At 44.7% G+C, this 16,848-nt stretch overlaps 1 protein-coding gene across 6 annotated transcripts in view; it reads left to right on the forward strand.

Annotated features, from left to right (window-relative positions):
• Window positions 1-16,848, forward strand: part of slit1a (slit homolog 1a (Drosophila)) — a 102,543-nt gene that overhangs the window by 69,553 nt on the left and 16,142 nt on the right. For 4 of the 6 annotated variants that reach the window (XM_074645794.1, XM_074645793.1, XM_074645796.1 and 1 more), the window contains 12 exons: window positions 2,134-2,205; window positions 5,579-5,650; window positions 5,741-5,812; window positions 6,062-6,205; window positions 8,060-8,223; window positions 9,260-9,283; window positions 12,831-12,975; window positions 13,128-13,202; window positions 13,299-13,442; window positions 13,557-13,700; window positions 13,786-13,952; window positions 15,721-15,856. In XM_074645794.1, the coding sequence (XP_074501895.1) occupies window positions 2,134-2,205; window positions 5,579-5,650; window positions 5,741-5,812; window positions 6,062-6,205; window positions 8,060-8,223; window positions 9,260-9,283; window positions 12,831-12,975; window positions 13,128-13,202; window positions 13,299-13,442; window positions 13,557-13,700; window positions 13,786-13,952; window positions 15,721-15,856 (1,359 nt within the window). The remainder of the gene's footprint in view (window positions 1-2,133; window positions 2,206-5,578; window positions 5,651-5,740; window positions 5,813-6,061; window positions 6,206-8,059; window positions 8,224-9,259; window positions 9,284-12,830; window positions 12,976-13,127; window positions 13,203-13,298; window positions 13,443-13,556; window positions 13,701-13,785; window positions 13,953-15,720; window positions 15,857-16,848) is intronic. The other 2 variants (XM_074645795.1, XM_074645798.1) reach the window with 1 other exon arrangement.

A 16,848-nucleotide genomic window follows, 5' to 3' on the forward strand; every position in this document is an offset into this window, starting at 1 on the left:
CTGCTCTCATTATGTACAAATCGGAGAACTGCAACCTCCCTGCCCTGCTCTCCCCTAATGAATGCCAGTGTTGTGTTTATGGCTGTGGGGATGTGAGCTGGTTTCTGTACTCCTCTCTTGTGAGACCAGGCCCAGTTAGCCTAAACACTACCACAACAGATTATTATGCAGCGCACCGTAGTCTCTGTCTGCAGTGACTGAACTCCGCCATAAAAATCTCCCCCCGCCTTTCATCCGCCGCTGCGGTCCTGCCATCCATTTCTGACTCACGCACGCACTGGGTGAATACCCAAAGGCGTAATGTGTTTCCCCTTAATGAAAACCATGCTCAGACCCTAATGAAAAGGATGAGGACCATTGATTGGGCTGACACAAACACCAGCTCACAGACACACACAGACAGACACACATACAAATGTTCTGCCTGACAAATTGGATGGGAACCATTGATCGTCCGTCCGAAGGCGACTCTGAGAGATTGTTTCTTTCTTCTCCAACCGATTGGACAAAGCAGCTCCTTTGTTGATTGGAGGGATTAAGTCGCTTGCACAAATCGATCTGCGAGGAGCGAAAAGTTGTCAGACAGCATTGTGTGACCTTGTCTGGCTCGGAGAGTTTCGGCTATATGCTGACACACACCGGAACATCGCAGCATGTAGACGCTAAAACGCATGCAAACAGCACGTAGAGTGCCAGACTGGTTTGGACCAGTCAGACAGACTGGTTGATGAGAGAAGGCGCTAAAGCCACTTGGCCCAGCACTCTGCCGCATGGTGAGGGCAGAGGAACCACAGCGCTGTCACTCGGCTGTAAATCCACGGACACATTGGGACAGGCAGACGAAAACAGACAGGGAGAGCGTGCACACCGCAGGAATCTGTGGTCTAGAATCACTGCTATCCTAAGAATGCCAATTACGCTCCCATATCGCTCCATAAATGTCGACCACTCCTTTTGAAGGGGGAAGATTCCTGATTGAAAAATTTGGAAACTCAAAACTGTTAAGTGGCTGTGGCGAATGCCTAACAAAACATTTACCCCCCACGAATAGACATAAACATGGCAATGCAGGAGGCCTAAGAGGCAAGTAATAAATCTGACTAATAGAATAATTAAATTATGTGGAAATGGTCCCGAGCCAAGACATCACATACTTAAGAGAGTGATGGTTAAATCTATCAACAACATTCTGCTTGCAAAGGAGTTTTTGAATATTTCTCATTTCCCTGTGGTGACAAATAGCATTTTAATGATCTTTAGATTCTGGACTACCACACCTCGCACAGGCCTCCTGTTCTGCAGCCAGCTCCTCTGCTGGGAGGCAGCATGGTAGGACAACCAGACAGGCCCACAGCTGGCTCCCGCCGGGCCCTGCTAAGCCTTGTTAAGGACGGTTTTAAAAGCTGTGAAGTGACCTGCAGATAAACAGCCCTCTGCCAGATACACCAGGGAGCCGGGTCCTAAGTAGCAGCCGGCCCGAAACGCAGAGACATGCATGCCCACACTAATGGGGTTTAGGGATGTCTGGTTCCACGGGACCATCTGAGACTGATTAGAGTTTGTGACTTTTTGTTTGTGTCTGTATGTTCATGTTTTTTATGGTGAGATTTTGTCAGACATTATTCTCCAGCAGCTCTTAGGCTCACAGGAAAAAGTAAACTAAAAGAAGTCATATTTCACCGCGCTGCAGCGGTTTCAGTGGACACTTTGCAGACACCCAGAGGATAAAGATAAATTTCACAAGAACAAGTGAGATCATTATTGATTTTCACGATCGCATATGAGAACATAAGTGCTGGAGACTGTAAATGTTATACTAAGAAGAAATATGACTTTCAGTCGAAGGCCCTAACACCCTCACACACACCGAGACGGAGCCATTTCCCCTCCAGTCCTTTTCCACAGCACTTTAGTATTCAGACTGTTTATTGGTTCTGAGGATGTTATGACTCCAACACGCCTGGACCTATTACAGCTGGGAAATAGATCTCCGCTAATATAATCAGGCCAATCACCAAGGGTCAGAGGTAATGGGAGGATTACTCAACTATGTTTCCAAGGAGATGTCTATTGTTTGGTTAACTGATGATATCTCCTCTCCTCTTTTCTCCTCTTTTCTCCTCTTTTCTCCAGACGTCTGGAGCAGAATGGGATTAAGTCTGTTCCTCCCGGAGCCTTCTCTCCCTACAAGAAACTGCGTAGGATGTAAGTACAGCAGTACACTCACCTCAGAGCTAAATAATACAGATGAGAACAAGAAGTTGAGGGCTGGAAAAAGAAGCGACAATTGGCAGTCGTCTCATCCCATGAAGTATTTATTTTGTCTGCGCCTAAAGAACATATTTGTTCTCAGACTTGGGGTGGCATGGAAAGCAAGCACTCAGATTCTACATGAGCATAATAACAGCTCTCATCTTTCACTGCTGCACACTGGTATTCCCCTGGCTAGTGTTGTGTCCAGTCTGTGTGTTGTGCCTGCGTGGGCAAACTGTAAACTGCGGCTGGGATGATGATGATGGGACGGAGGGTGTGCTGGAATGAGGGCTGAGGCTTTGCTCTCTCTGGGAGTGAACGGCGACAGGCTGGTAGTTGAGTGGTTTTTCACTTGTTGAGCCAGCTGTCCGGTCACCCAGCCAGCACACACCAGTCCAGTCGGCCAAACCCATAACTCCCAACACCACCAGGCCTGACCGACGCAGCGGAAGGTCAGGGAGTTTCTCTGCCATTCTTAAAGGATTCCTCACTGTTTTATCGTCCAACTCCAGGGACAGTTTGGAGTTCAACTGAGGTCAATACAGAGCAGCTGACGGAAACAACTGCTATCTCTTTGTAGCTCCAAATCTCAAGCAAAACTAATATTTATTCATATTAGTTTTTTCCATTACTATATATTGACAAAAATTTGAACCAGGTCAGGTTTCTATGTCGAAGTAAAGCAAACCCGTAAACTGAATATGCTACAGTGAGTTTGAAACATTGTTACAGAAAATTATCATGACTTTTTATTGAACATGATACAAACTTTTGTGGTATTCATTGGATTTATAGAAACCAGATCCAATGGCAGTTGACAGATTCAAAAAATCCAGATATTAAACTGTTAACTAATTAACAGAAATGAAGCAAATTGAGCAACTGCTATTTTATTGTAGCTTCCCTGACCCTGGACTTGCTGGACTTACTGGACTTACTGGAAATGATTGGTTATTTGTACAAAATAAATGCATTGTGAATGTGCAATGAGAATCATGTAGACTCAACCAGTTAAGGGGGGGGGGGGGGGAATCGATATAGCATTGCGATGTTTTGCATGACAATATTGTATCGATACACAGATGTCAAGTATCAATCTTTTATTATATAAATTAATAACCTCTTAACAATTTGACGGACCGACAGCGGGCCTGGCCGCTATTCTGTCTTTCAGAGGTTGTAGCGGGCTCAGACTTAAAGCTAGAGCCCCACTTGTCGGGAAGAACGCTAAATATCGTTAGATTTTGACGAGGAAAAACTGGCATGGCATGGCCATTTTCAAAGGGGTCCCTTGACCTCTGACCTTCAAGATACTATATGAAAACTGTATCTTATTGTATAAAACAGATGTTAACAAACTGCATAATTTGCAGTTAGAAAAAAGGTAATAAATCGCAATATATCGCATTCAGAATATATCACAATATATCTCATTGCAATACTAAGCATATTGCAAAATGTTTCAAATCACAATAAGATCGTATAGGTAGGTGTATTATCGTATCGTGGGGCCTCCGGTAATTCCCACCCTACAACCAGGTTAGGGTTTCACATTGAAGTAAATGAAACTCTAATCAAAATGTTAATTAAATTTTAACCCCACAAAACTGAGCCAAATTTGATCTTAACAGGTGTAAAGGCAATTTTGTTGTCCTTCAATAAAAGCAGAAAAAGCAGCAAAACAAAGTGTTATTGTTACAAACATAGCATCATCAGTTATTATTGAATATGATAATATGTTAATAGCAGTTTCACAAATTTAACAAATTATAAACATTAACAAACTGTACTCTGGCTCTCAGAAACTGCACTGAGTAGCTGCTTTCTCTTTGTAGCGAACCTGACCCTAATCTCAGAGGAAATTCATAATTATCTTTTACAAAAATAAACACCATTTTTGTCTCTGTATGTACAAAAACTGTGAAACTTGTGGAGTCGATCAGGTTTTCTCATTTAGATGTGAGTGAGACCACAAAAATAAATAATAAAAATGTCTAAGCTTAACCCCCGCTCTCTTCCATCTGGTCTCCCAACCAGACATGACCTGCTACTGTTGCTGCTGCCGATTCTTCTGCATTTAGCTACAACAATGTATGGCCGCATGTCTGTGTTGACCCTCGGTGCCTCTGTTGATTCAGCTGGCTATGAGCCCTCACAGGTCCAACACCCTCAGTGCACGCTCTAGACAGCATCGATACATCACAATGAACATGTTCACTCTCCTGGGTCGGTCTCTGCACATGTTCATATGTAGGTTTTATGTTTAGTGGCAGGTTTTTCTGGCGCATTATGTATGGAAAATAGTTCAATAATTGATTGTAAGGCAACATGAGGTAAGTTATATATAGGCGTTTATGTGTGTATTTGTTTATTTGTGGAGCTATGCCTCTCCTGACCCTGAGTGTCCTCCTCTCCCAGTAAATGCCAACCACACACATTCTCTTTCACCTTGTCCCAGTTTGGATGACCTACACATGAACCGTTCCTTAAGACAGGGATGCAGTAACAGCCCTCACACACACCGACACATACACAAACACACCAGTGTCTGAGTTTACAGACGCACACCAGCGCAGATGTTGGCACCTTCGCCGCGTTTTCGTTTCCAGGAAACCTCAGTCCTTTGCAAGAAGACAAATGGGTACTTATTTAACTGTTACCCCCAAATGAGAAAATATCCCTCTTCTTCACCACATGATGATTTTCCTTCAAAGGTATCCAGTCGACTTGAGTTCAGTCCACATACTCCATTAACTCTCTCTCTCTCCATCTGTCTTTCTCTCTTTCTGTCCCACTGTTCCTCGTTTACGGTTGCATTTACTCACACACACACAGACACATAAACACATAGACACACTGGCTTAGTGGTTATCCTGTGGGGAGAGGCCTGTGGATCCTATTAACAACGGCTATGTTCAGAGGCAGTCTACTGTATTTTGCTTTGGATTTCGGCCCTGCACCCCGTTTTTACGCGCACACACTCACCATGATACAACACAGGGCCGGTTGATAGGCCACAAATAATACAAGTAAATGTTATGATTGGCTACGAGACTCTAGCCCGCTCCATTTCATCAAATCCCTTGAAGGGACGCACCATCAAATACGGGAGCGAGCTGGAACTCCTCTTCATCCAGCTCACACTACATTTGCTTCCTCCTCGCTTGCCAGCGACAAGCAGAGGCCTTACATCCACTCCACCTTCCCACGAGGGTGACACCCAGGTGACAATGGGGTCAAACCTCCCACAGGAAAATGACTTTTTCCCAAAACCTCAATTTCCTTAACTAATTCTCTAGCCTTCTTCTCTTTTTCTTCAACGCAGAGACCTGAGCAACAACCAGATCTCAGAGATAGCTCCAGATGCCTTCCAGGGCCTGCGCTCCCTCAACTCCCTGTAAGTGGCCCCCGAGCCGAGTATGTGCATAAATATCCACCCTGTTGTCATTTCCCGTGTCTTAAGCAAGTGTGTGTTGTGATTTCCCAGCGTGCTGTATGGAAATAAGATCACCGACCTGCCCAAGGGGGTGTTTGACGGCCTCTACGCCCTGCAACTGCTGTAAGCAGAACACACACGCTCTCTGCTGATACACTGCAGACACATACTGAATACCAGGCATCCTTTTACTCCCACTCAGTGAAGGAGCCATAACCTTCAAGTAAACTTTGTACCTGTGAATAGTTTTCTAGATGGAATGCATAATGAATGAATACATAAAGAAACTCTGACAAGCTGCTTCCCTCGTTCTTTTCCTTCCCTCCATCCTCCCTCCCTCTTTGTTTCCTTTTCTCCCCCCCCTTCTCCCAGGTTGCTGAACGCCAATAAGATTCACTGCGTTCGTGCCAACGCCTTCCAGGACCTGCAGAATCTCTCGCTGCTGTCGCTCTACGACAACAAGATCCAAACCCTCGCCAAGGGCACCTTCACGTCACTACGAGCTATACAGACCCTGTGAGTCACAGGCACACATAAACATGCTGCTCTACACGCTCTGACACATACTGAGCCGTCACCATAAAACACGAGCCAACACAGGAGTTGTTTACTCGCAGGTCTGTGTAATAACACCGGAATGGAAGAATCATGAGGTAGAGAGGAGAGTAAATCTATCATCTTCACAAACACGCGAACACACACAGCTTCTGCGGCCAGATCAAAAACAGCACACACCACACCCACTCTTTCCACCGCCGTTACCCAGACAGCACCAATTCGGTCTAAATGAGTGTTTTTTTCTGCTCTGATAAACAAGGCAAAACACACGCTGTTATCGATACAGACCCCACACCGTGGTGTCTACCATGACTGAAACACACCGCGTTATCATCCAAGTACAAGACATTCAAGACACCTGTTGAAGATGATGGGTAGCGCTACTCCTTGGCTCACCACACACACTTAAACACACACACACACACACACACACACACACACACACATGCATAGAGGGCACTGGGTTTAAGGATCCCAGTCTAAAACAGGCTTCTTGTTTTGCCTGCATTTTTTTGAAGGGTTAAAAATACATGTAAAGCCTTCACACAGCCTCTGGTCATCCAAACAGGCAGCACACACTCTTTAAACTGTCTTAGAGATGTTGATTACATTTTATGGTAATTTTGGATACTGTAGTTTGTGGTGCTTTGTATTGAATTGTATTGCATTATACTGAGAGGTGTTTCTAATATTTTGTCAACCCCATTTGTAGACCAAATATTGGAAACATCTCTCTGTATAACACTATATAATTCACCAGCAGCACTAACTACTGCCTCCAAAATGATCATAAAGTTAACTGAGTGCATCACAATATATCAAATGTATGCAGAAATCACATTAAAAAAATAATCAACCTGATGTTGTTATTATATTGATACATTATATGGGACAGACAGAGCCAGGCTAGCTGTTTCCCCCTGTTTCCAGTCTCTATGCTAAGCTAAGATAACCGGCTGCTGGCTGTTGCTTCATATTTACCACACAGGCATGAGAGTGCTGTCGACTTTCTCATCTAACTCTTGACAAGAAAGCAAATAAGTATATTTCCCAAAATGTCAAAGTATTCTTTCAACATCATAAGATCATGTCATTATGATATGGTTTAACTTAAAGGTAAAGTGTGTATTATTTGGCAGCATCTAGTGGTGTGGTTGCAGGTTGCAACCGACTGAGTACCCACCCGTTCACTCCTCCCTTTCCAAGACTGCGGTAACGTGAGCCGCCGAGTGCAAAACCGTGATAACGCCGTTCACCTCACTCAGAGGCCAACTATACCATAATAACACTACTTTTGCACTACTTTTATGAGTTTCACAAGCGTGTCGGAGAACTACTGTGGCCTTCAGGTAACATAAAAACGTGACAGGCTCTCTCTAGAGCCAGTGTTTGGTTTGTCTGTTCTGGGCTACCGTAGAAACATGGCGGAGCAACATCATTCTAAGCTAACGAAAACACAACGATTCTTAGTTTCAGTTGATTATACAATGAAATACTATGAATATACTGTATGTACTGTTATGTAATGTTATATGTACTATGTTTTCATAGTATATGAAAACTATGTGAAAACTATGTTTTTCATATACTATGAAAACATAGTTCCATTTCTGCTAATAGATCCCCTGAAATGTTACACACTGTTCCTTTAAAGTCAGTACACAATGATATAAAGGCATTTTCTTATGTTCTTATATACACTACTTGTAATGTTTCTTGTCGGCCTTTATCCCATCAGTGTTCATATATGTTATGTTATGTTACCTCTCTTACCTTTTCCCTTCTTTCCAACCCTCCCTCTCTGTTCTCCAGTCACCTTGCCCAGAACCCATTTATCTGTGACTGTAATCTGAAGTGGCTGGCAGACTACCTGCGCTCCAATCCCATCGAGACCAGCGGCGCCCGCTGCGCCAGCCCTCGCCGACTCGCAAACAAACGTATTGGACAGATCAAGAGCAAGAAGTTCCGCTGCTCCGGTAGGCTGGTGGCTCTGTGTCACTGTCTCCAGATGTCTCCCTCTTATTCCCTCTCTCTCGGGCTCTCTATCTCTCAGACAGGCTTTGTTGTTTTTATTCCACTTGTCTCTCACTGTTCTGCTCTTACCTTCTCTCTTTCTCTCCGCTGGGAGTGGCTATTATCTCTGCATTGTTCCCTCCATACCTCATACCACATTTAATGAGTGATCATTCCTGGCAAAAGGTTTTATTCGGCCTATCATTTGCTGCGCCGGTGCTCCTCAATCAATATCTCCCCAGATGAACTTGAGGCCAAGGAGAGAAGGATCGTTCGCTGTTTCTGCATTTCTCCTCCATATTACCACATAGTGAGTCTGGTTTCACATTGGAACCGCAGTGAGCTGAGATCACCAGTCGAGGCTGGTATAAGGGCTAGAGTTTCTGTACGTGCCCACCATTCCTCTGCCCTCTGCCAATCTCAGCCTCCATCTCCCTTAACCCGCTCACCGCTCTCTGCCTGCCAGGCTCAGGTTTCCTTCACACCCCCTCATCCCCTCGCTCCTCTGCACTGCATTAGCTGGGTCTCACCATACCAACTCCCTCCACACTCTGCCCACCATTGTGTTTGTGCACTGTGCTACGCTGTCTGGCACTCTGCACTGCTGAGGTTTCACACTTCTTTATAGCCTCATTTGTTTGGCTAGACCTGCTGAAGAAGGGAGTCCATGTGTTTTTCTCTTTCTTTTTTTTGCTTTTTTTTGGGTCTTTTTCCTACTTTCTTTTTTCTTTCTTTCTCACTGTCTCCCCTTTTCCCTCATGTCACTCTTCCTTAGCAACAGCCAAATATTTACCACTTTTTAACATGGTTACTAGATCCTCCACATTGCCATACACAGAGACAGTCCCAGGCTTCTCTGTTTAAATGTCATATACCTTGTGTCATGTGTCGTCATATATAAGCTTTATATATGACTGTTCTGAAGCATAGCGACACCACAGCTATGCAGGTCAGACTGGTCTCACTGACATCCGTGCCTCTTTCTTTTCTCCATCACAGCCAAAGAGCAGTACTTCATCCCAGGTGAGTGCTTGTAAATGTTCATACCTATCATGGTCCTCCTCTTTTCTTTAATTATCCACCCGCAGCCATGGAGCGACATCATTTTTTCCATTACTTACTGTTCATTTAAACAAAACTCTCCCACAGGTTAAAGGATAATTCCAGTTTATTACAACTTGGGTCTTATTTACGTAGATGTGCCGTCATTCCTTTCGGTAATAATGACATTTTATTTACTAAGTTTATTGCTGAGAGCTGGGAACATGGTGACGTTGCTAAAAATAAGTCAGACGGGGAAAGTAGCACAGGAATTCAGATGCCCACAGGTTAGCTAAACTTATATGGAAGAGAAAACAAAAGAGAAAGGAAATTACCCTTAAAGGTGCTCTATACAATATTCAGAGTATTAATATAGCAGCAAACAACTATTTACTATGTAAGGGATAATGTACAGCGAGCTGGTCATTGTTGTGAAATAAACCCAGACAGAGCGATGCGGAACCACGATGCAAAGCGGTGCAGCATCGCCCTGAAGGGGTTTATTTCACAACAATGACCCGATAGCTGAACATTACCTCGCTTATTAAGCTTAAGAAATCAATAATTTGACACGAAGACAGTCCGCCAGAGTCCAACATCAGAACTGCGCCCATAGCAACGGTCTGCTTTACATAGCAACGGTCTGTTATAAAGAACTAGCTGTAGACTGTAGAACACTGTGATTGACCAATCAGAATCAAGTATTCAACAAAGCCGTGTAATATGTAAAGCTATAGAGGAGTAATACTACCTGAGCAGAGAATGAAGTCATTCTCTCTCTCTGTGTGTTGTAATCCGAGCTTTATTGACATCGCGGGGCCGGACGTGCATGCTTTTAGTGCATGTTGGTGCATGTGAGCGTGCCCCACCGGCTAGCGCACGGCCGCCGCTCTGCACTGCGCTCATACGGCATAGCACCCACACTCCGGTTCCTCCCCAGGTTAACACTGTTAGCTCTGTCAGCAGTTTTGCTGTTGTTTCCACTGTTAGCGCCCTTAGCACCGTTAGCTGCGAGCCGCCGGCTCAGCCGTCGCCATGTTGAGAGCCGTGTGGAGACAATAGAAATGCTACCAATCTCCTATGTAGCACCTTTAACTGCCTCTTGATTACTTCTATCACAGTTTACCAATTAACTTCAGAGTTCAACTTTGACCTTTGACCTTTATTACCAACATTTCTTCTGCACTCACTTTTGGTTTTACCTTCATGAGAAATAATGGCCAAAACTATGAAAGACCTAAGTTGTAATGAACCGGAATCATCCTTTAATGTGGATGAACCGAGGAAATGATCTGCACAGAAAAAACTTTGGGCATTTAAGGGTAAAATTGGTTGAAATTTGCGTGCTGGTGGTATCGGCGCTTTAGGTATTTGCACATATGAGAGCAGCTAATTGGGCCTATGAGTGACTGGACCCGTGTGTGCATCTTAATGGGATATACGTGTGAGAGCGTCTGTTTCTCCTCAGCTCTGTTTTCCTAACAGTCTCAGCAGATAGAGTCAAAAGGAAGTGGCTCTTTGCTTTGGCATGAGCACAGACAGTCACTCACCAAGAGGGGCAGAAAAGGAGGGAGGGAGAGAAGGACAGAGGGGAAGGAAAGTGTGTCCTTTCTATCAGTAAAAGCTAAAGAAAATAAAGCCCACCAGAGGACCCAGATTCCTATCAGCGGATGTTTCCGGACCTCTTAACAAGAGCACTTCCAAGAAAATAACTAGGAGGAGCAGCGATGTGTGTCGGACTCGGTGTGTGTGTGGTGCGGATGCGTGTGTGTGTGAATGTGTGTGTGTGTGTGGGTGTGTGTAAATTAATGTGTCTTTGTGTGCTGAGATAAAGCTTTACTCTGGCTTAGAGAACAAATGGGAGTACTATGTAAGCAGAAGGAAGATCAAAGCCATATGTGATTAATGAGAATTTCACCCTCCCTGAATGATAACAATAAAAGCCTCCACGATACACACACACACACCCACACACACCCACACACACTCAACACACACAATCACAGACAGCACAGGGGTTCCATAATGCATTGATAACGAGGAACCAAGCTGCAGGGAATTATGGGAACTTCTACAACTCCAGCGATGAGTCATTTTGCGCCTCGGAGAGGGAAAAACCTCATCCCTCGCCTCTGTGTTTTCTCCGGTTTCGTTTAAATCTGCTGACAGTAAAAGTGTCGCCGCCACGCACTTGTGACGATGCCGATGACTCAGGCTCACGAATGTCCCCCGGCTCCTCTACATCCTCAAGATCAAAGCGCTGTGCTGCACTTTCATTGCTTCCTCTGTAGCAGGAAATGCCTTTTCCTGTTGTCTGGCCTAGCGAGGGAAAGTTCCTTAATGACCCGCATTACTGTTTACCTCCACTGAGCCACTCTGAGAAGTGACACACCTCCAGAAAAAGCCTTTGCACGGGCAGCCGGAGGAAGTCGTTTCTGTGAATGTAATTCACTCTCTTGCTGTCCAAACATATTCTAATAAAGTCAACGATGAGGGTTTAGGGTTAGGATATGGTTTCAAATGTCGCTCTATTTATTTAGGCAGATTTTTGATACTCAACTTTAGGATTTAGTCCTGGTTGTTTGAGGTTTTCCTGCTCATGATTGTGGTTTGGGTTCCCCACAGCGTCCCGCTGACGTCATCTCCAAACCTCAGGCAGAGAGGTGTACCGATGCAAAAAGGGAACGGGACACAAAACGATATCCTAACAGAAAACGTTCTAAATCTCTAAATGGAACATATGCACACACATAAACTCTACACGCACACATATATACACAGAAACACACTTGCAGACACACATACACACCGTTCTAAGTGGCTCCCAGTGCTGCTCCATTATTGAGCAACCATGATGTAACTGGCAGCACGCTTTTTGGCACGTAACGTCTATTCATAGACAGAGGAGGTGCAGGAAAACGTCCCACACTCCCCATGCTGCCTCACTCTTGCTCTTCCTCTACCAGGACAGACGTCTCTCTGCACCCCCGCCACTCACCTTTCGTTTCTCTCTCTCGTCTGTCTTCTTTCACGCCTCTCCTCCTTTTCTTCCCTGCATGCATTTGCGTCCCTCGTGCCCTCCCTTTTTTCTGTTTCCTCGCTCTCCTCTCCTTTGACTCTACCTGTCTGTGCACGCTTCCTGTGCGATCTCTCGGGAGCTCTGCTTCACTAAAGCTGGCAGCTCAAATCCTCTTTGGCATCCCTATCTCAGTCTCCCCTGCTACTGTTCTTTTCACCCCACTGCTCCCACTCTATCGCCTCTCCAAAATAGCTCACCCTCTCCCCCACCCTTCCATCCCCTCGCCCTCACCTATTCACCTCTGTCTGCAGGATGTTCTTGAGCGTGCCTAAGGTTAAAGGTTCGTTAGGTGAGGCCGTCTTTTAGGTCACAACAGGACAAACTACTGTGACATACAGCTGTGGAGGACGCGGATGCGTGACTAACAGCATCATGGGAAAGCGAGGCACGCGTGTTGGCATAAGGAAGAAACTGATGTCGTTGTGTGTGTTTGCATTTCCTCCCGTTCAGGTACAGAGGACACCCGTCTGAATAACGCCTGTAACAGTGATCCAGTGTGTCCTCCCAAGTGCCGCTGTGAATCGAACGTGGTGGACTGCTCCAACCTGAAGCTCACCAAGATCCCTGAGCACATCCCGACATCCACCAGTGAACTGTAAGGAATCAGGAAAAGAGTCTATTGTACACTGCTAACAGGAAGCTATGTAGGAAGATGTGGTGTGAGCAGAGATAGCATGAAAAGAACTAAGTAATGAGATGAATCATTGAATATGTTGTGAGTTGTCTTTTTAAACTCTTTCTCTCTAGCCGCCTCAACAACAACGACATCACCGCTCTGGAGGCAACGGGAGTTTTTAAGAGCCTTTCCCAACTGAAGAAAATGTAAGTGAAACTTTCATGTTATTTTTTAACTTTACCTTTCAACAGTCATTCTCTGAATAGTAATTTACTTCTCTGACATGCTTTTTCCTCACACAGTAACCTCAGCAACAACAAGATCACAGAGATTGAAGATGGCTCATTTGAAGGCGCGTCGTCCGTCAATGAGCTTCACCTCACGGCCAATCAGATCGACTCGGTCCGAAGCGCGATGTTCCGCGGCCTCGAGGGGCTGCGCATGCTGTGAGTGAAGCGCAAACACATACGATCACATGCTCAGGCATGTTGATACTTCTGAAATTCAAGATAATATTTCAGATTTTTTAGGCTGAAGCGTTTCATTTCTTTCCTCTTTAGGATGCTGAGGAACAACAAGATCAGCTGCGTCCACAACGACAGTTTCACGGGGCTGCACAACGTCCGCCTGCTGTCTCTGTACGACAACCAGCTGACCACGATCACTCCGGGGGCCTTTGACACTCTGCAGACTCTCTCTACCCTGTGAGTTACACACAAGGCTACCTTCGATCATGCACTTTAACGTTTCAATGCTCTCACAACCTGTCTTACGCTCACTGTCTCCCAGTAACCTCTTGGCCAACTCCTTCAACTGTGACTGCCGGCTGGGATGGCTCGGCGATTGGCTGAGGAGTAGGAAGATCGTGACCGGTAACCCTCGCTGCCAGCGTCCCGCCTTCCTGAAGGAGATCCCTCTGCAGGATGTGGCTTTGCCTGACTTCCGCTGTGAGGAGGGTAAGTGGTGCCGAGACACACAATTACCGTAAAACTTCAATTAGACGCAGAGTCCCTTTTACTCGCTGGAGGTGGCTACACGTTTTGACGAAAAAACTGGTAACTTTTGTCAATATGGACATGTTAACACATCGTTAGATTGGTTAGATTCTCCACAATTCAATCGTCCAGTTCATTTTACGGAAACCATGAGCACCAAAGTATAATTCATTCAGATTTATTTATGGTTTGCTGCTAGACCGCCCTTGCCTTCCTTTGTGTTTTTTGACTGCAAATGTTGCTTTTGAAACGCCCACATGCATGTTGTGAATTTTGGAAATGATTACATCGATCTTTTTTTCACTAAATGTTGACTTTTTGACTGAAGACTGAGATAATTACAGTCAGAGACACTGAGCACCACGTCGCTCGTGTGTGTGAAAGAGAGGGATAGAAAGAAAGAGATGGCACACAATGAACTGTAAGTTATTTATAATGATAATTAGAATGTCAGTGTGATTAAGCTTCTAAGATTCAAACTATTCAGTACAGTGGCGACTCCTTACCTTTTCAAGCGGTCATTAAGTCTGAATATGTCCATTCCTGGATTATTTATATTCCTTTTGTCCATGAGGGTTCACCAATCAAAAGAAACAAAACATTTTTCCATTCAAATTAATCCCAGTTATGAATATTGTCATGTGAAGTCCACTACAAAATAAAGGTGTCCCCACCTTTCTCTGTTTAATTTCATCCCTTATCCTTTTTAATAATAATAATATATAGGTGTAGTAGAGGTTAATACAACATTAATAATAATAGTAATACTAATGATTGTACTATATATATATAATATGAGTGAAAGATACAGTTTCCAGCAGTCAAGTACTCAGGTGAGTATGTAAACAATGCAAACTACACAAACAATAACAAATACGAATACAAAGGGCATCAGTGCTATGGCTTACATAGCCAGTGATCAGCAGAATAGACATACAGTATAGACGCCTGTTGAGTTTAGTGATTAAAGCAAATAAAAGCCTGGGCTATTAATTGCAGTTTTAAGGTACCTATCACGATCGAGTCTCTTTCTCTTCATTTAGACCGTATCTGAACTTTTGTTGCAGCTTCTCCACTTTAAATGAAGTAATCTGTCTCTTTGAAAGGAGATACACATCTTCAATATAGCAGACGACCTCCTCCGCTATATGTGAAACTGACCTGTCTGCGTCTGACTGATGAAGATTTTAACATTGCACCCTGCTCCACAATACATTATGAACAAGAGCTGCTTAAAGTGTCTGAGATCATCTTAAATAATGACCGCTATTGTGCGACTCTTTTGTTTACTGAATAGATTGCTACTCAGCAGTTCCTAAGCTGCTGGTCGATGCCGGGCTGAGTGGAGCTATTGAGCTGTTTGCCTTATTGACCAGTCAGCCTATTTGCACCTGAATGAATGTTGGACTTGTCTTCGGGCCTTGGGCAGCTTCCATTCTTTGCTCTCGCTGGTCGATATCACATTAGCGCAAGGCTCCTCTTTCTCTGTCCGATTTTAGTTTTCACATTTGTCACTTCCTCTTTTTTTTCATTGTCTCAATGCCTCACTATCAGCTTGATGGATTGTGCTGTTTTGGCACTGTCTTGCCTTTGGGTTGGCTTTGTCTTTCTACTCTTTTTTTTGTCAGATCTTCTTTTGGCTGTCTTTCCTACCCCTCCTGGTCATCCCTCCTTTCTCTTCCTCTCTGGTATCTGACTCCCCTCTATCTCCTCTGTTTTTTTTTCCCAGGCCAAGAGGAGCTGTCAAGCTGTGTGCCCAGACCCCAGTGTCCCAGTGAATGTACTTGCCTGGAGACTGTGGTGCGTTGCAGTAACAAGCACCTCCACACATTGCCCAAAGGCATCCCCAGAAACGTGACTGAACTGTGAGTAATTATGCCTATTGAGTGTAAATCTTATCAGTTTGAATTCCAGGCATTATTGTTCCCTTGTCTTGCTTTGATGGAGGTAGGTCTGGAAAGGAAAGAAAAGGAGACGATATAAAAAGGTAGAGAGGAGGAATGAAAGAGATAAGAGTAGAGAAAACAGATCTCATCATTCGGAGAAGAGGAAAGGAGTCAATAAACCCTGCAGTTATTCTCTCAGACATTCTTCTCCTGTGTTCCCTGCAGCCCTCAGGGCTAGCACTGATGTCACTCTCACACTCAGAGCCAAGGATCAGTGTGTGTTTGTGTGTGTGTATGTGTGCATATTTGTGTGAGGGCCAAAAGCCTGTCCACAGGAGCATAGGGGAGCAAGAGGACATTTTAATGAGCAGTTTTCAATGGAAAGGGGAGGGAATGGAATTGGTCTGGAACTTTCCAATACTGCTTTAAGTGGTTCAGACTAACTCACACACACACACACACACACACACACAGATGCACACACACGCTGTGAAAGCCTTAAGGCCTGTCATTGTCCCAGCAGGTGTGACCAGGTGTGCCCCTCTGTTCTGGGCTTTCATCTAGTCATCTGGAGAGTTTGCTACTCCATCATTATCCCAAGTGTCCTCTGCACCGTCATTACCTATCATTACCTCTGAACCCAAGGGCCCCACTAACTAACCCACCCCCTCCTGCCCTTCCCGCTCTGAGTACAGTCAACAACAATAGCAGGAGAAAGCCCCTGCAGCTCCGCTCAGAGGGACCAGGACCTTAAATCAGCCATTTATCAAGGTGACAGCCCTCTGGTAGCACTTTGTGTTGCCAGTCAGCAGGGTGGTTGCATCCCCTGCAGGCATAATATCAACTGTGGTGGCTTGTAAATACATCAGTATGTTAACACACACATGCATGAACACACACACACACAAGTGTTTGTACCTCAGTCACATGTGCAGGGTCACATTCACAAAAACAATTCACAAAAATGTCAA

This window comes from Sebastes fasciatus, chromosome 9 (genome assembly GCF_043250625.1).
Source record: "Sebastes fasciatus isolate fSebFas1 chromosome 9, fSebFas1.pri, whole genome shotgun sequence".
Lineage (NCBI taxonomy): Eukaryota > Metazoa > Chordata > Actinopteri > Perciformes > Sebastidae > Sebastes > Sebastes fasciatus.